This window comes from Echeneis naucrates, chromosome 15 (assembly GCF_900963305.1).
Source record: "Echeneis naucrates chromosome 15, fEcheNa1.1, whole genome shotgun sequence".
Taxonomy (NCBI): Eukaryota; Metazoa; Chordata; class Actinopteri; order Carangiformes; family Echeneidae; genus Echeneis; species Echeneis naucrates.
The window spans coordinates 22,471,879-22,499,546 of NC_042525.1; the positions used below are offsets into that span (position 1 = coordinate 22,471,879).

At 42.5% G+C, this 27,668-nt stretch overlaps 1 protein-coding gene across 6 annotated transcripts; it reads left to right on the forward strand.

The window, feature by feature from the left end:
• Positions 1 to 3,518: 3,518 nt before the first annotated feature.
• Positions 3,519 to 27,315, forward strand: dlk2 (delta-like 2 homolog (Drosophila)). Of its 6 annotated transcripts, none has more exons than XM_029521758.1 (7): positions 3,519 to 3,562; positions 12,381 to 12,594; positions 17,504 to 17,609; positions 23,849 to 23,948; positions 24,260 to 24,390; positions 24,478 to 24,622; positions 25,403 to 27,315. In XM_029521758.1, the coding sequence occupies exons 3-7, from the start codon at positions 17,525 to 17,527 to the stop codon at positions 26,184 to 26,186; spliced, it is 1,245 nt and encodes a 414-aa protein (XP_029377618.1). In that variant the 5' UTR covers positions 3,519 to 3,562; positions 12,381 to 12,594; positions 17,504 to 17,524; the 3' UTR covers positions 26,187 to 27,315. The 6 variants fall into 6 exon arrangements, with proteins under 6 accessions (XP_029377618.1, XP_029377619.1, XP_029377620.1 ...); XM_029521760.1 differs by lacking the exons at positions 3,519 to 3,562; positions 12,381 to 12,594 and adding exons at positions 22,047 to 22,142; positions 22,902 to 23,267; XM_029521759.1 differs by lacking the exon at positions 3,519 to 3,562 and having other exon boundaries at positions 12,323 to 12,594.
• The last annotated feature ends 353 nt before the right edge of the window (positions 27,316 to 27,668 follow it).

Genomic DNA, 27,668 nt, shown 5'->3' on the forward strand with positions numbered 1-27,668 from the left:
TTCATAGTTCCACATCACAGCTATTGGAACCAAACTCCAACTTAAAAAGACTTCTAACTTAGTTAAATACTAGGACATTCACATTTTGAAACTTGAAATGAATTTTTTTTTTTCTGAACAGAGAGCTCTCTCATTTCCCAGTGTGTCGTCTGCCAGGATCAACCGTCTCTGAGCTGCTTCCACTCCTCACTCTATCCTGGAAATATTAAAAAGCCCCGCCTTGTTCCAGGTGAGGACAAGACCCAGCCTGCTGGACCGGGAAGCATCTCTGATTAATCTGATTCAGTAACAGACGTGCAGAAACATGTGCGATGGGAAGGAGGCGGGAGCTGAGTTGTACAGACATAACAGCTCACTGTGGAGGATCAGATAGAGAAGGGAGACCTGAACAAACAGCCGCAGTACAGCAGTGTGGGACACTTGCAGAGTGACAAGTGAGGTTGTAAACCAAGCCAATGTGACTGATGACTCTCTAAAGTTACCAGCCAATCAGAATTTCCATCAGCCATTTGACGTTAAACTTTATTTTTGTCGTATCGCAGGCTCTGTCGTCAATATCTATATCCCCTCCATTCTTTCTCTTCTCGCCCAACCTCATCTGTCCCAAGTTCAACCACTGCTGCATTTAGTTTAGTTTTACTTTAGACATTAAACTTTAGCTCCGCTGTCTTTATCTACCTCCCTCACACTGTTTGTTTCTCACGCTGGTTGCACTCCAGTCTGTAGCGTGAAATACCTGCATTCATGCAGCCAATGGGCGTATTAAATGCATTATGGCACTGTATTGATTGGAAATGTAGGAATCACTGCCAGGGGTACAAATGACCGAGAACAAAACATAGTGTAGAGTATATCTGACCGACACGATCGCCTCATGCATCACCGGCCAAACTGGCTTGTAAGTTTTACACCTGCCAAAATGAATTTTAACCTGGCAGGTGTTAAATTAGAACCCTGCAGACAAACAGCTCATTTTTGTAGAGATTAGATGATGAAAGGTTTACAAACACAAAATCAGCTCAGTATTGGGGAACTGTACCGAAATGTTTGATACTTGTGGCAAATGAGCTACTGTGCTAAAACAGGCGGTTCATATCCACACGGCTCCACTTTAGGGGCTCCAACTCTTCAGGTCTTCTGTCCTGAGTCTCTCATTCACTTGTCCCATGGCTGCTGCGCAGTGTGACTGGCCTGAGCGTTCCCCTTTAGGCCGGTGGCCTTGTGGGTAACGTATGACGTAGTCATGTTGTGTTGTGTGTTTGTCCCTCTCTCTGGTGAATGGTGTGAGAAGTAACGCCAGGTTTAGCTGTGGTAAGCTTTAGTCATCGTGATGAAACTCAAGTCCTGTGTAGTGATGTTCGAAGGAAGAAAAGAGCTGAATAAAGCGGGTCCATGTGTTCAACTACTCCGCCTCTGTGTGTGCGAAATTAGCCCAGACTACTAGTTACCATGGTTACCAGCATCAACGAGCCAAGCTAAAGTGAAACGAGACTTAGCTTTATAGCTAGCTGCACTAGCATAAGCTGGGCTAGCTAAAGTGCAGAGCCACGACTCTAACTAACAAATTCTCGCCTCCATTTTTGCTGTCATCCTGAATATATGACAAGTACTATCATAAAAGGAGGCGGGGAGGAACTAGACATGGAGCACACAGGACAGTCTATTAATCAAGGCGAACAACAGAGACACAACATGTGGTAACACAACACCACCAGCAGAGACCGGACCCCCACAGACCTCCACAAACTGGACCCCCAGACCCTGTGGAGTTTGAGACTGTGTTTATTGTATCCATATAAACCATGTTTTGTACTTAGAGACCGCCCCCGAGACCAGACCCCTCCAGAGGCTAGAGACTAGACCGGACCCCTCCAGAGACCGGTTCTTGTAAGGCCTCTTTAACTGAAGGTATTTTTGAGCTATAAATGTGTCTGTAGAAGAATCACATCAGTGTATTAATGACAGTAAAGCTACTTTCCTGGATTTCCTGAGGTACGTTTTTTATACTTTTACTTAAGTAATGTTTTGACAAAGCTAATTTTACTTATATTGGAATAATATTTGACAAGAAGTATCTGTACTTTCACTCAAGTAGTGAAGTTGTGTACTCTGTGTACCGCTGGCATTTTGATACACGCAAAAATGTTTAATATTAAAAGTGGTTAAAGTATGAATAGATTTGAGATGTTAGAACCATAAATTATGATGTTATCTGCCATATTATAAGATTTTTTGTGTGTTTAAATTGATACTGTGAAACAGGAGTACATGTTGACTCCTCATTGGCACTAAGAAAGCTTGTATGATACCTATCTATGCATTTCATAACGATTAGTGCTGTATGTCCTTGATAGTTGGTTATACCTGAGAAGAAAGCTTGAATGATGGTGATAACTTAATGAGATAAATAGCGAACAGATTTTAACGTATGCATTCTGCACTGTGGGCATGCATTGGTTTTGTTGACTTGGGGATCTGAACCCTGTGTGTGGTCAGTGGCCAGCAACCAAGGGAAAAGATTTCAAGAAGAACACACACACACACACACAAGAGAATTAAAGGAGCATGGCACATTGGGAAACATACCTGGTTCTTTATTTTATTGCTTAAAGGAATCTCCACAGGGGACACCATTATTTCAGTTTTTATTCCAGGCCCATCTAATGTGCTGTTGTGAAGCAGAGGAAGCTGGCTTAGAGAGGCTGGGACTGTAATGTGTTTATTCATTTGCATATTGTACATTTAAACTCGAACTGCCTTATTTCGGTTGTTTGTGTGTCATCTGTCTGCTAACACTGATTCTTTCAGGCTCTGCAGCTGAACCTGGAGTTCTCTGATACTCGCCTTACTTTAAATAATTTCTAGTGTATCAGTTATTAGCTGGACTTACATGTAGCAGCCGTTACACAAGGAAATGCAAAGACTGAGGTCTCATTAATGTGTCTACTAATACTTTATCAGATTGGCTCAAACAGGGTGAAGATTAGCCCACCGAGTTCATATTGTTTTTCTTTGGGCTTTTGGTCTTAAAAATTTGTACATGAACTGCTCACATTTTGTGCACTGTTGTCAACTGCAGCCTTGTTCACAACATCACACAGCTTTTTCTTTATCTGTGAAAGCGTTAAAACTGGCATTGACAGTGTTTATAAGCCCAATCAACACTTATTAACACCTGACTGTAGAGGTGGACACAAACACGCATAGCCTCAGCGTGTTAGTGTGATGATTCTCGCCTGATCAAATCTAATTTAACACCACAGTTATTCTGACAAACACCAGGAGAACCAGCCACCCTCCCCTCCACCCCCTGTAAAGGGTCTGACCCCAACATACCCTGTAGAGGGGAGTGTGTTAAATGAAAAGGGCAGGAGGGTGGAGGAGAGTCTCCTTGTCGTTTGTCTGCAGCTTCAAACACAAACACATACCTTTTTTAAAATAACCTTCAGAGGAACTAAGGGTGTGTTCATGTGTGCTTTCCAGGGCAGCAGAGACTGAGTGCACAGACTATTAAGGAGCTTTGTGACATGAGCACAGCAGAGGAGGGAGCTGTCATTTGAAGGTAAGAGCTGTTTAACACTGATAAAACCTTCCTACTCTCTCTGATTCACTCAGGAACTGAAATGTTACACTCTATCAATATGTATCTGTATCTGTTTCAATGATGGTTTGTCATTTTCAGTAACTTCATTATTTTATTTTCAATTGCTAGCTAATGTGGTCAGACTACATTTTTATATATATATTATAAAAAAAGGTTTAACCAATTTATAAAGCAGGTGAAGCTGCTGCACCAGTTAACACAGTAATGCTAAAGTGTTCTGCATAAGCACTTGGTCATGGTGCATTTGGCAAAACATTAAAATGCTTTTTAAATTATAACAAAGTAATTTTACAGTGCAATATTTTCACTTCTGGCTGAATCTCTCGTCTTTGTGCATTATTAACAGAAGTAGTAGTATTTGTGTGCATTATTGGTAATAGTTCTAGTCGTGTTTGTGTGACCTGATCTTGATATCACTTGCAGACACCAATCAACTCAGAGCAGTGTTTCTTTGAGATACATTTTTAAGAATAAACTGAGTCAATTATACAATAGTCATATGTGGGATGGAGCAAATGTAATTAGAATTGCATTACTTGTAATTACAAAATTAATGTCAGCCCTTCAGAGACTGCATACACTTTCCTAGGGTGTCCCACCATGACCTCTCTCCTTTTATTGTTCAATCATGTCTATAAAATAGGGATGATCGAGTACACTACTATCTGTATACATATTCGTACTTGTAAGGGGCGGGACTTGAACCGGAAATTGGCGTGGTTTATACGAGAGAAGTGTTTTTAAGCCTGAAATTGATATGGGTTGGTCAGAAGTTGCATATGTATGTAAGTATGGTCATCAACTGATAGCTTACATTTATCATATTATAACATTTAATTCATGTAGTGGCCAAGGTACATAAGCATAATTGACCAGTGCATTTAGATTGACCTCTTCTGATAAAATAAACGGGAATCACCTCCAACAATCTCCACACACGTAACTGCATTTTATTTATTTTTTTAGTTTTCCATTTTGTGGTATTCATGTATTTGTTTAAATGGAAATCGTGCAGTAAAAATGTTGAAATGGTGAAATCTGTCAGCATCCTCAGTCTATCATGAAAGAGCTTTCACCTCTGCAGGCAGCATTCATGCATCTCTGCAGCATGAGCTCAGAATCCCACCGATGCTGTTAAATCACTTCTCAGGGAAAACACATTAAAGCTGTTAAAGCTTCACGCAGATCAAACGGGACATGTTTATCACTGAATGTTGTGTTGTGTTAAATCTTGAGACTCTGACTTTACAGCTAGATGTAAATATATGAGTGCTCTGATTTGTGATCTGCAGTTTGGCTGTTTTGTCCCTTCACTGTTGCTTCTGTGTCCTATGTCATCACTGTTGTTGCAGGTTTTTGGTGATTTCTTTTTTTCTTGCTGATAAGCTAAAGGATGTAACATAGTCTGTGCTTACAATTTGATATATAAAGTTGTCTTTCTTGATCCTGGAAGTGTGAATAAAGGCATTTCAGATTAGTTGTAGCACGTTGGAAAGACAAACCAAAGGTTGTTAGGAAATGTTCGGTAATGTTCAAGTTACATTACAAGAGAGGCTTCTTCACTACAAAACTGAGAAACTCAGAGGTGGTGCAGGGTTGAAGATTTTTTAGCGGCAGTGAGAACTGAACAGCAGGGGTGGAAGAAGACCTGCTGCACCATTTACATTATTTTTTTTCTTTATTTGTCTATAATGGCTGACAGGAGTCCTGCAGATATGCAAAGTATGATGAGGTCTAAGACCTTGCCCGAGCTCTTGACAGGCTTCTCTTAGACTGATGGTTTCGTTGACCCTTCGATGTTGAAGTGGAACCTGTCCGTGACCTTGCCCTTCTTCACCACTAGCGATCTTGACTTGCCTGGTTTGAATCCCATCCAAACTCACTGGATGAGTCTTTCTGGCCCTTGGAGGATCCACCTGCATCCTGGCACTGACTCTGTGGTGACTGTCATGTCATCCATAAACGCCCTGATTGGGTCTTGGGGCCCCCCAGCACTCTGGTTCCACAGACTTCACAATCATGTTCATTGCCAGGGCAAAAAGGGCAACTGAGACAGTGCAGCCTGAGATTATCCCCATTTCCAACTTGTGCTACTCTGATGTTACCTCCCCTGCTGTGACTCTCATCCTGAACTGGTCGTAATAATCCAGAATGAGATCTGCAACGTGGTGTGGCACATAATGTTCGGTCATGGTGGTCTGGACCAATTTGTGTGGGATGGAGCCATATGCATTAACTAGCTCTAACCACAGCACTGAGATCCCCCTTGTTCTCCCGGGCTTCTGGGATGAGTCACCAGCTGAGTGTGTTCTAGACACCTCTGTACTCCAGAGATCCCTCCCTTCTGCACCAGCGTGTCCATGTAGTTGCTGCTGGGGCAAATCTTGCCAGAGACATACTTGGGGGAACAGGTAATGCCACATGGAGGCTGCGGGCTCTGAGGGGTGCTTCCTGGCTCGGCTCCTCCTGCGTCTCATCAGATGTGGTATCTGTGCGCTGTGACACTTTCTCCTACTCCAAACACTTCATCCTGGCCTGATGAATCTTGAGGCCTTGGCTGTTTTTGCAGATATAATTAAAGATACATACGGTCCATAGTTTGACTTCCATGTGTTCTCTGATTATAGATAAACTCTAGATTCTGTATTAATACGGTGAATGTACCAAAGGTCAGGTATTCTGAAACTTTGTGATGTCACAACAAAGTAGTGACGCCCCTCAGCTACACTCCAAACCACCCCCAAGCCACACCGTCCAATCTCAGAGGATTTGGTTTGAAGTGTTTACCTGAAATGTGTGTGGGCGTGCACAAACTGTCTGGCTATGGGCCAGAGGAGGTCAGACACCAGTGCCCGACATTAACAAATGATCTCAAAAATCAGCAACTAATACTTCTGAATGTTTGGGAGAAAAAGGCCTTCAAGGTCTGGTGTCGCAGGAGTTTATTCAAAATACAGCAAGTATCTGTACAAACAGCTGATTGAATCAGACCCGAGGCCTGAGTGCACACTAACAGCTCTCAGTCCTCTCTGTGTTCTGTCAGACTCCATTGGATGCCAGTCTTTTTGTTGTGGGTAGTTTGCTTCATGGTCCTGATAGCACTTGTGCTTAACATATAATACAATGTGCAACATAGCATCTGACCCAAAGAAATCCCTTAACATCTCAGATCCTACAACTACAACAGCTTTTGATTTGAATGGAGACCGTACCAGAGTCAGAAGCTCTGCGTCCCTATTTTGGGGGCCAGATCTTCATGGGCAATGACAGCTATAGGGATGTTTCCAAAGCTGAATTCAATTAATACCTCCATGTGATTTCTACTTTGCATCACCAACTGTACTAGTACTGGCTATTGGGTTGCAAAATGTGTAATGCTCACTACATTCAGACATTTTTCAGATTCTGTTCACTTTCTGTTTTCGTTTGTTAACCTCTCTAGCATCCTTGTTTCACTTCCACTTCCTGTTAAGTTTCCCACCAGTTGTCAGTTATGCCAGTTTGCCATCACCAATCATCCACTCAGTACTCATACGCGTAGTTTTCCATGACTACCCTGGCAGATTGTCAAGGTTCCTTCTTTTTTCTTTTTTCAGTATACATACCTCCATGTTTTTTGCTCTTTCCTTGTCCCGTTTAGTACTTCGACTGTTCAGACTGTTTTTGACTCTGCTGATGCCTAACCCCTGCCTATCTGTGTATGAGCTCTGCTCCTAGCAAGATTGATTAAAAAAAAATTATTAATTAATTAAATACTTTTTTTTTTTAATTTAACTTTGGATAAGCTGAAACCCAATATATTCATTTAGCAGGATTCTTAGGTTCCTGTGGTGTTGTCCACTGCCATATAAATTTCATTGGTGCAATAAATTTTGGGATAAAATTGGGCCACGAAGTTCCCACGCATTAGAGGCACAATCACACTGCTGTGACACTATCAGTCTTCAAATGTAATCTCTGAAGGTTGTGATCCTTGAAATGCGACGGTTTTACAGTCAGTGTGGCATATGGCACTTGTGTAGGTTAGGAGTTGTTGGTGAGTATTTCAAGGCAACAAACATCAGGTTAAGTCAACATCAGTGAACAGATGAAGGAAGGACTCAATGTGAAGCTAACCCTGACCCTGCATACAACTGATAATGATCCTTGGATACACACATCTATTGCATGACCTTTGACCCCAGATGAAGACAGTCTGGCTTTCTAATATGAGGAGCTGACAGATGAAACACAGATGTGAGCTACATGCACTGCTGGAGCCCAAAGGACTTCTCCATTTTAGTTTCTGATGAAACCATCAGAAACATCACCAGACAGATTCATCCTCTGTTGTCATGGCAGCAGTTGACCTCTGCAGGGTGGAGTGAGTGCTCCTTTAGGTGGATTATTTTCCTCTGAGCGTTTTAAAGTCAAACCTGTCAGAACTGAGACACAACAACAAAGCCAATGTCAAACTCCTTTTTTCCAACCCGCTAGCCGAAAAGAAATATAAGAAGTGAAAATAAATGTATTTGTCAATTCAGAAATTGAAAGGCTCAGCCAACCTTAACATTAGTTCGTAGGTGTGATTTCAGCGAGAGTCAGTTTAACAAATATTTCTTAATGTATAAGGTATGATCCTATTTACAACTCATCAAATCGTCAAAACAAAAAAACCCATCAGTCAAATCTGAATGTTGTGTTGACTGACATCACCACTGCATGTTAATTGAATGAATTGTAAATTCCAAAGTCTGTTTCTGAGCATTTGTGTTGATGAAAGTGGAAATTTGAACAGAAGCTTCAGGATTTAGAAAAAAAAAAAGAAAAGAAAATTAATGTGTTTAGCTTGCTACAAATGGTTGTGAAAACTAAATATATCAGCACTGGTGACTTAAATATATATTTTCAATGAATTTCCACACCTTTCAAAAATGATGTCTTCTGAAGAATGTGGCAACTAATTTGAGATGCAGATTATAAGCAGCTAGATACAGTTAATGAGCTAGCTAGAAAATACACAAACAGCTCACTGAAGTTAGCCCTAATATGATATTAACTGAAGAAGTTGATGCTGGTTCTGTTAGAAAGGTGTCACAAGTGCTTTCTAAGAACATTTGTTTGTTGTGTACTAGACTGGTCTGGGTGTCCACGCTGTCCCCTGTCCATCACACCAAAATATCCTACAATGGACACATGAGCCTCAGACCACGGCCACAGAGCAATGGCAGATGGTAGACTGGTCTTGTGGATCAGGTTTTCTTTTACATGGTTCTGTCTCCTACCTGGGGAAAATGGCACCAGGATGCATTATGGGAAGAAGACCTGCTGGTGGAGATAGTGTGATGTTCTCCTGGGAAACCTTGTGTCCTGCCGTTCATGTGGATGTTCCAGGATTTGGAAGTAAACAATTGTTGATGCTAATGTTAGAACCATAGACAAAATTTAAAATAAGCATCTTTTTAAATCTGCCGTACTGCTTTGGCAAGTACATGGCATTACAAAGAGCTGATTATTAGCTTATCTGAATTTGCTCCCTATCAATTTCTCTGCATACATGAAATAATGGAATTACTCCTGCAGTTTTAACACAGCATGCATATGTAACCATCTGCTGAGCTGTACGTACTGTTTTAGTTTTTATTATTAAACATTTTCACCCTCCTGCAGTTATACCTGCACAGAGGAGCAATAATTTGCCTCACACTGTCTGTTTGTGTTCCCGTACTAAGTGTTTATCCTGAAGGGGAAACATTATATCTGCTCTTTGCAGTCTGCTGCTACAGGAAAATACTCTGGCAGACAGAAAATGTAAATAGCAGTAATTTAGCTTGAAAAAGGCAACGTGGGTTTCAGGGAGCAGCAGCACCCCAGTCTGCCCTCAGATATTCATCCAGAAACAGCAGATGGTGCTGCTGTGGACCACCACACTCTGATTTAATTGTTTTAATTTTTCAGCTTTTATGTTTTATTAGAGCCTCATCACACAGACTTGTGTGAGTGGAAAAATCAGCAGCTGAGTGGAAACATCAGATTCTTTGGTATGGTGGGCAGAATAATAAGTGTGCAGTTGGGTACATTTTACACACTCCACATTTTCAAAATCCTGTTTTGTTGCCCACTCATTTCACGTTTTACACCTAAGACTTGTGGCATGTGGCATTGCTAAAAGATTAATTCTGTTCCTTTATGCCTTTAAACATAGATCCATGCATTGTGCCCACATAGCAAAATGAATTGTCTATACTTGGGCCTGAGTCTAGCCCTTAAATGCCATGATTGCCAAATGCAACTTCCACATATGGACACATCTTTCAGCTGTCCAACAACATCGGAGGAGAACAGAATGTGCCCAAATGTGGAGGTGCATGGTCCAGACTCAAAACATTTTTGGTCAGAAGTTTCATTTTGCTGGGCTGTGTTTGGTCACTGTGTTTGAGTCCAGTGTTACCACCACATCAGTAGACTTTCCTGGTTCCATGTTTGTCCATTCATTCATTCATCTTCAGCCACAAATCAAATCAAATCAAATCAGATTTATTTGTATAGCGCCAAATAATAACAAAGTTACATCAAGGCACTTTACATATAGAGCAGGTCTAGACCAAACTCTTTATAAATTTATTTAAAGAGACCCAACAGATCCCCCGATGAGCAAGCACTTGGCAACAGTGGCAAGGAAAAAGTTCCTTTAAGAGGCAGAAACCTCGAGCAGAACCAGGCTCAGGGGGGGGCGGTCATCTGCCTCGACCGGTTGGGGGGGGGGAGAGAGAGAGAGAGAGAGAGGCATTGGGGGGGGGGGGGGGGAGGGGGGTGTAGGCAGGAACATGTTGTTGCATGAAGTTCATGGAGTTGAGCTGTAATACAGAATTGCTCTTGCTATATGGGACCAGCAGGTGTTGCAGGAACATGGGATGGAGATGCGACAGCACAGGGAGAGAGAGGAGAGGAACTGGGAGAGACAGAGACTTTGGCAGAACATGGTTAGTAAATGCAGTATAAATGCGTAGAACTGGGTGAAACTGTTTTGTTTTTTTTGTTTTTTTTTTTTAAGAAGGATGGTTTTTATCAGCGCATGCAAGGAGGGAGTTAGAGAGAAAGAGGGAGAGGGGGAGAGAGAGAGAGAGAGAGAGAGAGAGAGAGAGAGAGAAGCTCAGTCCTTCCCCCAGCCTATAGCAGCATACCTAAAGAGTAGAGGACTTTTTAACTGTACGCTCTGTCATACAGGAAAGTTTTAAGCCTGGTCTTGAAAGCTACTAAAGAGTCCGCCCCCCGGACCGATGCTGGGAGTTGGTTCCATAGAAGAGGAGCCTGATAACTGAACGATCTGCCTCCAGATTTACTCTTGGAGACTCTAGGAACCACAAGTAAACCTCCATCTAGAGTGGCCTGCTAGGACAGTAAGAAACTATGAGCTCTCTGAGATACGATGGAGCTTGGCCATTAAGAGCTTTATATGTTAAAAGAAGGATTTTGAATTCTACTCTATATTTTACTGGCAGCCAATGAAGAGCAGCTAACACGGGAGAGATGTGATCTCTTTTCCTAGTTCCTGTTAATATTCGTGCAGCAGCGTTCTGAATTAACTGAAGGCCTTTTAGAGATTTGTTTGGACATCCAGATAGTAATGAGTTACAGTAGTCCAGCCTAGAAGTTACAAATGCATGGACTAGTTTTTTCTGCATCATCCTGAGAAAGGATGTTTCTGATTTTCCTAATGTTTCTCAGGTGGAAGAAAGCTGCCCGACTAACTTGTTTTATGTGAGGGACAAAGGACATGTCCTGGTCAAAAATTACTCAAAGGTCAAAGGTTTCTTACAGTGGAGCTGGAGGCCAAAGTAATGCCGTCCAAACTGATGAGATGATTAGATAGTATTTTTCTGAGGTGCTTAGGACCGAGTACAATAACTTCTGTTTTGTCAGAGTTGAGAAGTAAAAAATTTCCAGTCATTCAGACTTTTATGTCTTCAAGACATGCCTGCAGTCTGACTATCTGACTGACTTCATTTGGCCTCATTGATAGGTACAGCTGAGTATCGTCTGCGTAGCAGCGGAAAATGATGCTGTGTTTCCTGATAATGTTGCCTAGAGGAAGCAGATAAAGCGTAAAGAGGATTGGTCCAAGTACCGAACCCTGCGGGACTCCATGACTGACTACAGTACATGAGGAGGAGCTGTTGTTTACATGAACAAACTGATGTCTATCTGATAAGTAGGATTTGAACCACTTTAGTGCAGTTCCTTTAATTCCAATTTCATGTTCCAGTCTCTGTAGTAAAATATTATGATCTATGGTGTCGAATGCAACACTAAGATCTAGAAGGAGAAGTATGGAGGCTGATCCATTGTCTGAGGCCATTAGAATGTCATTGGAGACTTTAACCAGCGCTGTTTCTGTGCTATGATGGGCTCTAAATCCTGACTGAAACTCTTCAACTCTGTGTGTGTGTGTGTGTGTGTGTGTGTGTGTGTGTGTGTGTGTGAGTGAATACATGTTGAAGCATTAAATTGGCCACCTGTTGCTATCCTTTCTCAAACACACACAGACACAAACTCCCCTCAGTCTTTACTTTCTCAACTAAACACTAAAAGGAAGGGTGTGTGTGTGTGTGTGCGCACGCGCATACATGCATACGCACACAAACATGTGCTTTGGTATGTGAGCCTGGAAGATACTCATTTATACACACTCACACACACTCAGTAATCCAGGCATGTCAGTTCCTGTCTTTGTGGAGGTTGTGTTTGTCACTGTAATCTCAGGAAAAATGATCCTGCTCGTTGTTTCCCGCTGCAGACGCCTGCCAATCGAGTGTGTGGGCAGCACGACCTCAAGGTCTGTCGCTACAGCAACAAGGCTTCAAAGACTAAAGCTGTGAGCAGGAAGAAGAGACAAACACAGACGAAAACAGTCAATATGAAGATCTGACAGCAAAGAGCAGGAAGAGATCTGACGACAAAACCTGAAGACAGGCAACGAGGACACAGGAACCTCCAACAGGAAGCAGCAGGTAAGAACAGGAAGCTGGAAGCAGGACAGATCACAAGATTTAAAGTCCTCTGCAGGTTCAGTTTCAAGGAACAATCCGAGCTTTGGTTAGATCCAGAGTAAGAAGAGCAGGAATTTATCCCAGTTTAGCACCAAGACAGCAGGGGGAACGTTTTTAGCTCAAATGAAGGATGAAACCTCCAGTTGTCTGTTCAACTGACCCCAAAGAGAACCCCAAAGTTCACAGTCTGAAACATAACTGGTATGAGGTCACATCTATGGCAAGCAGCACAGGCCAAACATTGGCCGCTGCCTGCTTAGATTTTCAGGCTTTCATTTATTTTTCTGATAACAGCTGTGATGGTAGTGGAATTCTTCTGAGCATGAGGTTTAGACCTGTAGGTTTAGATATGTTACAGTGTCAACTTGCAAGTATACTTCATTTAACAATTTGGGTTTTTTTTTGTGATAAGTATTTGGCACTAGTTTTCACTTTAAAGAGAACAAGTGGGAAGTTCAGGGCTCACTGATTCATTCATGCGCCAGTCTCAGAGAGCGTACAGTCACACTGCTACATCTTAATTTTAAAAACACCGCCATGTCTACTTTCTCTGCAGACACCAAGCACTTTGGAAACAATGATGTAGTCCCATCTAGATGGTTTTTGCTTTGCCTCACCACCTGTTCCTGCCTTTTGCATTGCAAGTATGACTGTTGCCTAGCAACCCTGACGACACATAACCTTTTTAATAAAATGTCAGGCTTTTAAGCTCCTGGATGGGTTCGACTGTAGTTCGACTGGGATTAAAAACAACACTTGGATATGAAATATGTCGTTTGCCTTCTTTGCTAGGGTCTGAACAATATTTTGGAAACGTTTGATGGAGCTCTTGGGTCTTTTGGTGCTCAGAAAATTTCTGCGCTGCATTCAAAGGAGCCTTCAAAATGCAATAGATGCTCTCACTTTTGAGACACTAGCAGTCTTCACATGAAGGCTCTGAAGGACTCAAATTGGAGCACAGTTTTGGTGTTTTAGCCTGTTAGCATGTTAGCCCGTTAACAGCTGGACACTGCATAGACCTGCTACTGCAGTTTAGTAAAATTACACAACTCTTCGCGCTCACATTCAAAATAAACATGTTTAGGTAATTTACTATTTCTGCTATTAATATGATACAAAATAATATCACAGTATAATATCTGCATCATGACAAATAGCTTTATGTAGCTGATGCTTCATGTTTTTGGAGGACCATGGCACATGATGTTTCATTTACTCTAGACACTGACACTGATTATGTGTCCTGTGGTGTGAAAGGTTCACTGGAGAGGTTTAAAGGTCCAACCGGATATATGTTGAGGTAAAATACATTTGAAGGAATATTTTGTTTTTCAGGAGGGAAATCAAATATTTTCTGTAAAGTGACACAGTTGTGTTAGTTAGGGAGCAGCAGGAAACTCCACCACTGTTTTATGTGATAAGGCATCTTTTCATTTCATTAAGATCATCATTTTATATGATTTTAGATTAGCTTATCCATATCCGGGTCTCAGTGGATGCCAGAGCCAATCCCAGCTCACATTGGGCGAGGGCAGGGTCACCCAGGACAGGTCGCCAGCCCATCACAGAGCCAACACACAGAGACCAACAACAACTCACACTCACACTCAGACCTACAGACGATTTAGAGTCACCAATTAACCCAAACATGATGTCTAGTTTGAAATTTCATTCTGTGCAATGTAATTACATTTCTCTGGAGGACTGGCCAATACACAACTTAAATATTTTACTAAAAACATTTATATGGTAATCTGATTTGGATAGAGTCTGAGCATTGGAATGCCCTGTGCTGTCAGCCCTCCAAGGTTTTGGTGTCTAATTCTGCCTGGGAGAGGCAAGTCGAGATTTTGCATAGGCCCTATATCACGCCTGAAACCAGACACAAAATGAGTCCTACTCTGTCAGAGCTTGGTGGGGAATGCCAATCTGCTGCTGGTCTCATTGTCTTAGTTTTAGATCACAATTATTCAACAGTTTAATGTAATTTTTAATTGCCATCTACATTTGAGCACAAGGAATTTCCTGCTGGGACTGAATGATGAGCCACCTGCTGATTTTTGCAACAGAGACGTCTTGCACACTGCTACACTGTGCCCGGAAATGTATCTTAGCCTGTTGGATCGCTGAACTTTCAATCAGTGGAAACAAACCATGACTAGTATCATTCCACTGGAAGTCTTTTAAAAAACCCTTTTCATTCTACCGGACCTTTGACCCATTTCTTGACTACATGGGGATGCACTGCATCTTGTAGAACGAGGTCCAGGCTTATAGATCTGGCCTGGAAAAAGGATCTATAGGCGTGGCTTGATGTAATATCCAATTGCAGTATGTAGAAAGCTGTCCTCCCTGGACTCCCTGAACTTCCATTTTGAATGACCCTTTACATTTTTTGCTTTTTTTGTGTATTGTCTACCTCGGCTTGTGCAATGTTGTGCTGTCTTTGCACAAAAAAAAGTTTAATGTCTTTGGACTGTGGGAGGAAACCGGAGCACCCCTACACAGAAACAGGGAGGACGTACAAACTCCACTTAGAAATATCACAGGCCCAGGAATTGAACCTGCTACCATCTTATTGTGGGGCAACAGAGCTAAGCAGTATATTGTGCTGTCTGCTGCTACCTCACTGATGTTCATTTAATTTGTTCAGGTTCTGTTCAGTCTCTTTAAGCCCCTGGTTGAGGTTTGGTTTCCTGCTGTGGTTTAATACAAGGTTCACAACTGGTTGTTTACATTAAACCTAAATCACCATTGTTGGTTCAGACTGAATGACACATCAGTCTGAACCACACAGAGACAGGAAATGGATATGTGTATTTTCATCACTTAAAATGGTTGAGTTTAAAGACCATAAAACCTTCAGTTTCCTGTTGTAAAACTGCTATTCCACTGATGAAGAGCAGAAGCAGCTGGTTGGATCAGTCTGATCACAGCACAGCTGGAGCTCACTGAGAGGAAGCTGGGAAAGGTTGTCTCTCTAGACTGTACTTCAGGACACACTCCTCCTCAGCTTCCTCTGTCAGTTCTTGGAAGAGGGAGAGAGAACAAACCTGCAGATTCATGGAAACATGAGGATGGAGCTCTGTGGGCTGATGGCCAATAAGAGCACACAGCAACCGGATTGACAGCCACCTGAGTGAGGAGCTCCACTTACACTGCTCACACACACACATGCACAGCCAAACGCAGACACACACACAAAAGCAGACATATACAGACATAGCAAGGCAGTCACTCACAAAACTTTCTTGTACAGACATCAAGGTCTGTCTCTGTTTCTATTCTAAGACTTAACTTTTGTCTGCTACTTTAAATGTAGATTCTGTCTTCACCATATCATGTGGGACCCGTCCTGATGGTGGAGCAGAGACCCCTTAAATCTCAAGGCTTCAAGAATCCTCTGGAGAGTCATCAAAATATTTCACTACAGAGCAGCAGCTTTTCACATACTACAGGAATACAATGAAACAAAGATGGACAAAGAATGTTCCAAAAAACCTATATCAACCAACTGTGACATCGTCCATTGTTTTATGAACTAATGTTTTGAAGCTTCAGATTTATAATTTGTCCCTCTGGCATCTTGGGTTTATTTTTTGGTCGTTTGTTTGTTTTTTTTAAACCATATTTGGTGGGCCCTCACTCATCTCCTCATTTCTGAGCAAGGGCTAAAGTTGACCTGCTCTGTGCTCTATCCTGATTGGGTGGTATAGCCTGCCAATCACACAGTAGCTGCACCCCGTCGGCGGCCATTAGAAAAACATTTTTTAAGACTCTCCACCATTGACTTGACTTCACAGACCCAGAGTCCAGGTCCACTTTTATAGACAGACTGTGATTCCCAACAATTACTAAACTACTCAACAAATTACAGGCTGTAACATGTGGTTCCCCTCAGTTGGTCTGACAAACATTTTGAAAATGTTAATATTTTACAATTAATTTAGAAATTTTAGAAACCAACTCAGTGTGATGTCAGACTGTTTAAGTTAATATATAAAAAAAAAACAACAACAGCAATGGAAACTGTGAGCAAATGGCTCAATTGTGGAATATGAAATAAACCAAACGATACATAAAATCAAGATCTGATTATTGTCAGGAATAAACCCATGTTTGGGCTTAGTCTACACTGCAGTCATCCTGCTCCTGCAGCAGTCAAACATCATGATGCATTGGCACTGAAGTGTCATACCCACTGACAGTGGGACCTAAAATGTTACTGTTTACAGAACCTGTAAACACCGCTATACTGATTCTCAGTGTCTGTGGTAGTTTTGAGTCTTTGTAGTGGCTTTGAACTGCTGATCTCTTTGAGTGTTTGTGGAGGTTTTGAATCTCTGTGGTTTTTTTTTTTTTTTTTTTTACTCTCTACAGTGATTCTGGGTCCTTTTGATGGTTTGACTGGTCTTGGGTTCAATAAATGGTCCCTCTAATGAGCCTCATAGAGGTTTGTATATTTGGTGGGTTGAGTTTGAATGAGTTTAAGGTCAAAGTCACTTCACTGGTTGCAGTGAATTTAAACGTGAATGCAGATCTTTGACATCAATTGTTCATCCAGACTTATTGTGAAAAGGTCTGTGCGGTTGCTGACACTGTAACCAGGAAGCTAAAAAGAAGTCAACACAGTGACTTAAAGTCAGGATGAATGTGAGTGACCTCTGCCTGTTCACAGCTGATCTGAGGTCCAGCTCTGATCCTACACTAGCAGGAGCAGCTCTGATTTATCTCTTTCACACCTGGTTCAGGTCTTTGATCAGGACGGTGACAGCTGGAGACACTCAAGTGATGAAGCCGCTGTGTGCGTCTCACCTTTCATGGGGCCCCAACTCCAATGCTGAGTCACCTTATCTCTCTTATATTTCAGGTCTTTGCCTACGTAGCTGACATGTCTGCAGTCAGAGCTGCAGTACTGCTGCTGCTGAGTGTCTTTTTCCTCACCGTCCTCATTGTCCCTTCCTGCACAGGCCAAGGTAGGTCATCTCAGGGTCTTTTACTCTGCAGGTAGTAAAACTGGATATCTGAAAGAGACATGTAGATTTTCAGAATAAATGAGTCAAAGTCCCCCTGCACAGGCTTTGTGATTTCTGTGTTTTTGTCCATACCTTCCTGTCAGTTAGTGTTTTGCAACATAGGAAGAGGAGATGATGAGCAAAAGAAGCCGGGCATTGATAAATGTGGAGTTTTTCCAGAAACATATCACATGGAAGATTTCACATGACCTTACCTCAGATCTCACTGTTTAGTATTCATGACAAACAACCTGAGTGATAATTTAACATGCTGTCAGACTTTGCAGTAAATGATTTATTGCGATTGGGCTTGTATGTTGTTGTGACTTTGCGTATGTGAATGTTGTTTTCTGTGTTAGACTGAAAGCGGGAAAGAAATTGTAGACAGAATCACACAGCAAAATTCAAGCCACTTCTCTGCATTTGAGCCCCTCCCCAACTCCACCATCATTACAGTTTACCCCTCAGGAGAACAGATTAATTACCCCCACCCCCACCCCAGGGTGAGTCAGCTGTGAGCTGCTTCTCAGGCAGCAGTGTGATTAATCAAAAAGGAGCTCTGGGTGTCGAGGACAGACAGGTGTCAGGCCGAAGACGGTATTGGCAGGGCTGCTTATGGAGGGGGGGGGCCCTATAGCAGAGTGTGAGGGTAGCCTATGTGATCACAGCTAAATATTTTTATTTATTTTTTTTTTTACTCTGCTGTTTCACTCATCACTAAATTTTAGGAGCTCAGATAACCTCACCCCTCTTCACCCTCCCTGCCTGCCCTCCCCACTCCCGAGAGCAGCAGTGCAGGCTGCAAAATAATCATCTTCAGGCAGTAATGCCCTAACATGTCTACAGACTCAATTAATGGAAATATTTATCATTTTATTTATTTTACAAATGTTTTGAAGTGATAGATGGGTCGCTGTCTCGGGAGGTCTGCAGTTCCCATAGAATCCCATGGTAAAATGTCCAACTTCACCACAGAAATCAACATGCTGTTAACAGTCTGAAACAAAATTTAGTTTGATTTCTAGTTTAGTTTGATTTCCTCTTCCATGAGAAGTTTGCTGGGTTAATTTTTTATATATATATATATATATATATATATATATATACACACACACACACACAAAAATTAACAAACAAACTCACCTGTTTACATGTTGTTAGAGTCACTGAGGTTGTAGCTTTTGGATGGGTGGCTGCTGTTACATTTAACTAGCTGATAATTGTGTGCTTGGGGTCATTTCGTTAATTTGGCCTGTAAATGTGACCTCTGTTCTTGGTGTTGTTACCTTTTTTAAGATAATGATAAGATAATGACCTTCATGCTTCTCACTCACTCACCAATATTTTTACGTAGCTGATGCTTCTTATTTTGGGACATTGTTTCATTCACTCTAGACATACAATCAGTGTGATTGTGTGGCGTGAAAGGTTCACAAACAAATCCTGAAACTGGAGAGGTTCAAAGGTCCAGACCTGATATATGCTGAGGTTAAATACATGTGAAGGAATAATTTGTTTTTCAGGAGGGAAATCAAATATTTTCTGTTGTAAAGTGACACAGTTGTGTTAGTTAGAGAGCAGCAGGAAACTCCACCTGTTTTATGTGATAAGGCATCTTTTCATTTCATTAAGATGATCAGTTTATAAGCTTTTAGGTTAGCAGAATTTCTGCAGATAGTCTTTTGTGCTGCAGCTCAGCTCTGAAGAGTGAAAAAGCACCGCAGGATGCCAACACTTGGTCAAGATCTGCTGGGAGGAGCTGACTGATCTAACCATTGAACATTTTTCTCAGAGACAGAACGCTGAATTTCTGCTTTGATGTTACACATTCTGAGTCTGTCCTCCAGTTTGAGGCTTTAACTTAAACTTTCACTTTGTTTCACAGGTTTGTCTGTGTGACTATCACATCACATTCAAACTATGGCTAGGCCTACTTTGTTTTGAGGAATGTTGTGCTCTGGGTTTGAGCACTCAAATTCACTGCAACTTCAGAACGCATGTAAATATATCAATCAAGCAGTGAATTTAGCTCAGCATACCCAACCCATAGCCAGCTCAGAACAGTGGTTACTGCCCCAGTCATTCATTCATCTTCTACCGCTTATCCATTTCCGAGTCTCAGTGGATACTAGAGCCAATCCCAGCTCACACTGGGTGAAGACAGGGTCACCCAGGACAGGTCTTCAGTCCATCACAGGGCCAAACAGAGACCAACAAACACTCAGACCTACAGACAATTCAGTCACCAACAGTGGAGGGTGCCAGGGTGCCGCCCCCATCAAATCCAGAAATTAAAAACAAACATGCTGTAAGATGCAAATAATTATGAAAAGATTGTGTTACTTCAGTCTGTGGGTGACTGTCAATAGTAATTAAATGTGGTTTAAATGTTTATTTGGTTCAATTTATTTTATTCACTTCCTTAAGTAAAGGACGCCAGTAAAACATAATCCAGTGTAAACACTGGAACATGAGATACGCACCTGAGGAGCTCTTTCAGTTAGATTCCTTACAGGACATCGTGTGTGTGAAAAAGACGGTAAAGGATCCTGCCAAAAATAAAAGGACCAAAATATTATTTTCTACTTTTTTTTTTTTTTTTCCCCCATCGTACCAAGCTCGTACTGAACCATGACGTATGTATGTAAATTGCGTGCCCCCCCCCCCCCTCCCCCCAAAAAAAAAAATTTAGCACCAGTTGCCAATTCAGTTAACCTAAAAGATGTCATTGAACAGTGGGAGGAAACTGTACTTGGGGGAATCACTGGGACTCGACACAGAAAGGCCCCAGGCCCGGGAATCGAACCCATGATCCTCTTGCTGTGAGGCAACATTGCAGACTACAATATTACCATGCTGCCCTCCCTTCTTGCTTCACATTCACCTATCCACATTGTGTGTTGTGGCACAAAAGGTCTTCAGAGTCACGGTTGGCTGCCACAGTCCTGACTTCAGACCATGAGGGGACAGTATGTCTCCAAGTTGTCTTCTGGTGCTGGTGTCATTGCTATATTGCAGTGGCTGTTTTGTTCCTGTCTGAGTATGTGTCACATCCATAAAGCAGTACTGGCACAAGTAGCATCTTATACTGTTGTAGCTTTGTTCTTCTGGAGATGCTTTTGGAGTTCCAGGTAGTTTTTTTTTTTTTTTTTTTTTTTTTATTAAATCTGATCAATGCATCTTTTGCTTTTGAGAGTCGGTTTTTGAGGTCCTTTATTCCATCTCCCTCTTAGCAGACTATGGCTCCCAAGTAAGTCAATTCATCTACCTTTCCTGTGTTTCGCCTATTGATATTGTGTGGTGTGTTTTTGTTTTTTTTTTTTTGCATTAATTCTCGTATTTGTTTTTTGTCCTACTTGGCCAGCTTCTTAATCCATTTGGGTGGTTTTATTCAGAAGTTTCGTAGAGGACAGTAATAATAAATTGTCTGCAAAGTTCAGGTCATCAAGTTTTGATGTAATTTCCCATCTGATTCTATTTTCTCCATGTCCAGTTGTTCTTCTCCTTACCCAACCCATAACGATTAGCAATAAGAATCCTGACATGTTGCATGCATGTTTGATGCTGCTTTTAATGTCAAACCACTTGCACAGTTCTCCTTCAACTACACACTGGAAGACATCATAGAATGTTCTCATTACTGCCATAATCTTCTCTTGGATTCCGTACTTCTTCCTAATCGTCATGGTGGACAGAGTTGAAAGCCTTTTCAAAGTCTACAAAGTTCAGGTGTAGTGTTTCTTGCCACTTGTCAACCTGTTCTACAATGTTTTGCAGTATGAAAACTTGCTCTGTGGTTCCCCTGCCTGTCCTGTAACCTGGAACCTAGTCAAGCAGTGGTAGTCACTGCCAAGGTGCCAGCAGCAGGGCAGCTCTGAAAGTGAAGTCATGGAGTCTTCCTTCATTTTTAGTCAGTAAATCAGCATAGCATATCAGTAAATGAGCGTAATTGCTATTTTGTCTTCAAAGCAGAGAATAGTTCACCCAAAGTACGCTCACTGCAGTCAGAGCCACCAGGGTCACTGACTGGAGACTAGTTCCCTTCCCTTCACATACTGCACTGATCTTCACACCAGCTTTAGTTTGTGTCTGTAATCACGCAAACATGCAGACTGCCTCTGAAACAATAATAACCTTTGTTAGAATTGCTAGCACCATCTCATAAGTAGCTCTGATTGGATGGCTAATGAGAGGAACAGGTGCTGATGCTGACCCAGCCAATCCCACAACAGAAGAGCAGCAAGGGAGGTGATTTCAATCAGTGGACCATTCATCATGTTTAAAGCAGCAGGAGGAGCTAAAATTATCCAGAGAAACACTAAACCACAGACACACACGCACAGTTGTGGCTTTTCTTTGTGTATCTCAGGCTCAATTTCAGTTTGATTACCTCTACAGGTCCCACATGTCCTGGAAAGTGATGATCAAAATAAATCTGGATTTGGGCTCTTCAGTCTCTCCCATTAAACCGCTGTCCTGACCAAAGCAGCTCAGGTTTGAGTCCAACCCACAGCCTTTTGGTGCATGTGGCATCTCCTCAGCTGTCAGTCAGCTCCACTCACCATAAGAAAAGGAGGCTGAGGAGGCAGCTCGCTCTCTCTCTCTCTCAGATCTTCTTTTCAGTCTTTTTTTTTTTTTTTTTTTTCTTTCTTGTGAAGCTACAGGATGTGACTCGTGACTGAAGACAACATACACACACTAAATACATTCCAGGCAGGTCTGTCTGTCCAGCATCCTGTTGAAGCCTACTACAGCAAGAAACATTCAACCACAGACTTTTTCAGAGAATTTAAACACATGAAAGTAACATATTTAATATCTTCTTCCTCTCTTTTCTGTTCCTATTCTTCCTCTTCGGTCTTCCTGTTCTCACTCTTCCCTGCTGTAGGTCATTTTCTTCTTTCATTTAACAAGTTTTTTTTTTTTTTTGTTTTTTTTTCTTTCATCTAATTGTCTTTAAAATAACTGGACGTAATAAAAACACTTCATTTTGAGTCCTTCTTGGACAAAAATAACACAAAGGCCTTTGTTCATTCATTGTGTGTTCAAGTGTCCTCATAGAACACATCAAGGGTCCTGATAGGGTGATTCAGCCTGGTGTTAGAGCAGTCATGTCATGGCTGCATGCACAGGTGGGCGTGAATCCTCACTGAGCATGCTCAGTGGCCCATGGCATCTTATTGTTCTCTGTTAATCTGGGCTCTCCCAGCTGTCAGATTAACCCTCTGCTCTCTGTTGTCTGCCTCTTCTCAGATAACATTTAGCACCTCCCAGCTGTTGTTGGAGTTATGTGAGAGCTGCCCCGGCATCTCTGGGATAGGCCAGCAGTGCCACACCGGTCCAGGAGCCGCCGGGGTGGAGGACAAGGCTGTTGTCTCTCTGTCAGGACTCCCTTTGAAAACAATCCTCCTTCATTCCAGCTGATACTTGATCCACTTCAGCTTGACTTCACCTGTGTTCAGAGCTGCTGCCAGCTCAGGGGTCAAGGTCATGGCCTGTGGTCTAAACATGGAGCAGATATTCCTGCTGAGTTTGGGCCTCAGTTTATTTCTCCAAACAACACAGAGGAATTTAAATGATCTGTTTATGTTAAAGAGAGAAAGTCTGCTGGGATGGAAGGTTGTTTTCAATATCTCTGATGTCTTCTGCACAAATTTGGCACAAATTTGCACATGTACTGGCTAGAGTTTGCTGATCAAAGATCATTGTAACCTCACAAAACACGTTTTTCACTGTAAGACAAGAATTCATATGCTTATCAATTTAAATATCTAAAAAGAAGTGGTGACCTTTTTATATCTAAAAGGTCAAACGTCAACATCATAGTGAGGTTCTGTGAAACAGAAACAAACAAAACAAACAAGTGTGATTATTCAATGGTGTAACAGAGATGGAGTCATTAGACCATGAGCAGGGAATTTAGTTGTTTTACTCAAATAGACCAGCCAGTATTCATCAGCTGTCTCTCCCACTGACAGACAAGTTGCTGAAACACTGAATGCCACGTGTCTCACCGACTGTTAGAGGTTGGGGGTCAAACCATCTGCGATCTGATATATGTCCTGACGACTGAAACACATGCACTTAAGATACACAAAGAGGGTACACCTACGCTGCTCAGTGTCGCACACTTGTGCAGAGCAATCGGCAGAAAAAATGCGTTGTTGCATTCTAGCTCTTATGTCAGCTTCCTTTCACAGTGGCATCAGCTGTCCCTGATCTGTCCCGTTCTGAATCTGCATCAAGTGACTGCAGCTGCAACCTCACCAACAGCCACTGTGATGAGTCTGGAGTCTGCAGGTGAGCCATCCATCAGTCACACACGAAACAAAAACATCAATCAGCTGATCAGATCCTTATTCCAACTTCTAATCTGATGTCATGCTCCATATGCATATTTGTTATTAGCATTGTCTCCTTTCCTTTCATAAGAGAAAGTCTTGTGTTTGCTATGTTTAAGGGGATTGCAACTGCAACTCCTTTCTTGTCCAGTTAGACAAGTAGACAAGCTTTGATCATGGTTCTAACCGAGAGCTCTTTGTCTTTCACACGACTTCAAAATAACCAGTATTAAAACCCTCAGTAACAGCTATTGGGCTTTTGTGTTCCAGATGTGACCCTGGATGGGAAGGCGAGCACTGTGACCACTGCGTGCCGATGCCTGGCTGCGTGCATGGCTCCTGTGAGCAGCCATGGCAGTGCAGCTGTGAGCAGGGCTGGGGGGGCCGCTTCTGTGGCAAAGGTCAGAGATGGGTCTTAAATGAGGTTTCCCAGTTTGTATCAGCCTTTTGCATTTTGGTCATATTTATGTATGTCTTTGCTGGTTCAGACCTGCACATTTGCGCCAAGCAGCAGCCATGTCAGAACGGAGCCACCTGTATGATGGAGGAAAGTGGTGAATACACCTGTCTCTGTCCTGAAGGCTTCCATGGCCAAAACTGTCAGCTGAAGAATGGACCCTGTCACCAGAGGAGGTCTGTGTGTATGCTCCTACACACACTCATCATCATGAGTGTCACTCTTATCACGCCTACACAAAGTCTCAGCACAGTCTGATGAGCCAAAGCTCGATATAGACTTCAATACCTCTGATCTCGGCAGCTTTCTGTCCCAGCAAGGATATTTACTACCCTCATGTGCTGACAGCAGGGTATTGTCCCTTTAAGCTAGCTTGACCTCCAGCGGCTGTCACGGTGTCTGAGACTGCAGCTTGTCCAGCAGAGAGGAAGCAGCTTCATCTGAAGGTTTCCAGGTGGCAGCTACACCTGGAGTACACTACGGAGAACACTGTGGAGTACACAGTACACTCATTAATATAGGGTGTAATGTGTTGTGTCAAGTCAAACACACGGTTGTCGCTCACCTGACTACCACATTTTACTTAAAAGTGAAATCTTAACTTCCTTTTGTTCACATGTGAACAATAGGCTGTTTGTCAATGAATTAATGCAATAAGACCTCCATAGTATACTCATCTTAACCCTAACCCCTTTCTTTTCTTGGTGTTGGTGTTTTCAGCCATGTTGGAACTCAACTCTTCTTTGGTGCAGATTAAAATCTTCAGTGCTGTGATGGATTATGACAAAATGTGGCTCAGCTGCTCATGTTCCCTGCAAGAATGACATTCTGTGATTTTTCTCCAAGCCATCTTTAGATCAAAACATTCATACAGACATTCCCATCATTCTCAGCTGCTGCCACCTGTCCCCTAAATATTCCCCTCCTCGTCATACCTTTTTCTCTCCTGTTTCCAGATCACCATGTAAAAATGGCGGTCTTTGTGCCGATGCGGATGGATTTGCGGAGGAGCTGACATGTCGCTGTCTGGCTGGCTTCACAGGGCCACGCTGTGAGACCGATGTGAATGACTGTTTGATGAAGCCTTGCGGAAATGGCGCCACCTGCCTGGATGGCGTCAATCGATTCTCGTGCCTCTGCCCAGCTGGCTTCACTGGGCGCTTCTGCACCGTCAACCTGGATGACTGTGCCAGCCAGCCCTGCCTCAACGCAGGCCGCTGCCACGACCGGGCTGGAGGCTTCCACTGCATCTGCCGACCTGGCTACACCGGAGCCACATGTGAGACGCCACTGAGGAAACAAGAAGCGCACAGGCCTGGTTGGACGACGCATAGGTGGGAGGGGGGAGGAGGTGACGTCAGAATCCACCTGACCACTGCAGGTAGGAATCAGAGGACTAGCAGTAACAGCAGTCGTCTTGACGACCGTATGTTTAAGGTGACTGTGAATGAGCGCAATGCTCCTCGCCTGTCAGAGGTCCAGGTTATTGTCCTGCTGGTGCTGGCGGGAATGACACTAGGCGTGGTGGTGTTGACCATCAGCTTTGTCCTGCAGGGGCACTGCAAAAACTGTGCTCCCTGCTGGCGCCTGACATCATCACCACCATCATCGTCCCCACCATCATGGCAAGGACAGAAGAGTGGACAGCAAGCACGGCATGATGAGCAGGACTTTCAAATCAGCTTCCTGAATGCTCAACACAACACAACTCAGAAGAAACTGAACACAGAGCTCATATAGACCGCGTTGGACCAGAGCACAGGAATACAAGCCGAGTGGGCGAGAGAGGTGTGGGCAGGTTGTCTTGCCTAGCTGGTTCGACTCCTCTGGATGAACAGTGCAGGTTCAAAGGTTCGAGGTCAGAGCTGTCGGCATGATCCTGGAAACTGGAGCAGACTTTGACCTCACAGCTTCACTTTTGTTAGGTAGAGGTCTGAACCACGATGGTTATATGCAAAAGAACTTTGACATTGTAGCCTTAACACTTACAGTAAACAGTCATAGGCCCTTTGAGGTAAGGAGGAATGTGAGGTGTGAAGGGGTGTATTCTAATTACTGGTGCATAATGAATCTTGGGATAGTTGGCGGCAGCTGCACATGAAGGAGCCTTTGAACTGGAATAGTCTAGTGGCATCTGCAGAGGATGAGTAACCTGAAATGGACCACAGCTTTTCGCTTCCTCAATGGGATGTTTCTTCCCAAATGCAACTTGGGATTTATAGTCAACTGCAGTTAACTGTATCCATAAGACTTTGTAACCTTTTTTTTGAGTTTTTATCAAAGAAGTACTAACAAAGTGGGACAAACTATATTCTCCATCTGAATGAGTTGTTATATTCAAACAAATGTGTACAGCAAAAATATATAGTCAGTCATGTAAAATACCATCACATGTACAATTGGACATATGTCCTTGTATGGTATAATATATAATAATCACTTTGATAACCGTAACCAATTCTGTTTGTTTGTGTCAAAGCCCTATTTGTTTACTTCAGGAGAACATTTTGACTGAGTAAATACCATTATTTCACACCCTGCAGTGATATCTGTGGTACAGCAGGGCAGTGACAATGTTGAGTGATGCAGAACAGCAGGTTTAAGCTTCACTGTGTAGAATAGTTTTTCTGCCACTCCATTTGGGTATAAGCATTCTGAGCCAACACATGTTTATATATTTAGCAGTGACTTTTATATGGAAGTGAAAACAGTATTTTATGTGGTGATGGGAAAAAAAAAAAAGAAGTGCTGTTTTTCTGCAGCTCTAAAAGCTAATTTATTGCTTTTATTTATCAGCTGTGTGTCTGAGGGTTGGATGTTTTTATAACAAACTTTGTGCAATAAAGTTGTGAATGATGAGCTATGGACACTGTTGGCTGGTTTTTCTCATCCCCACATATAACACTATAATTGGAAAGAAAGTACAAGAGACTGAGCAGGTCTAAGATGATTCAGAAACACAATCGAGGTTGCTGTTGCCGCACAGCAACAAGGTCATGTGTTTGATGACCGATTCGATGTCTGTGTGAGGTTTGCATGTCCGTCCCATACCTATGTGGGTTTCCTCTCACAGTCCAAAGACTTGCATGTTCAGGTGGATTGGTGACTCTTGTCTGTAGGTTTTTGTGTGAGTGTGAATGGTTGAATATCTCTATGTGTTGGCCCTGCGATAGACTGGCAACCTTTCCAAGGTAAACACCACCCACAACTGCAATGTCTGAT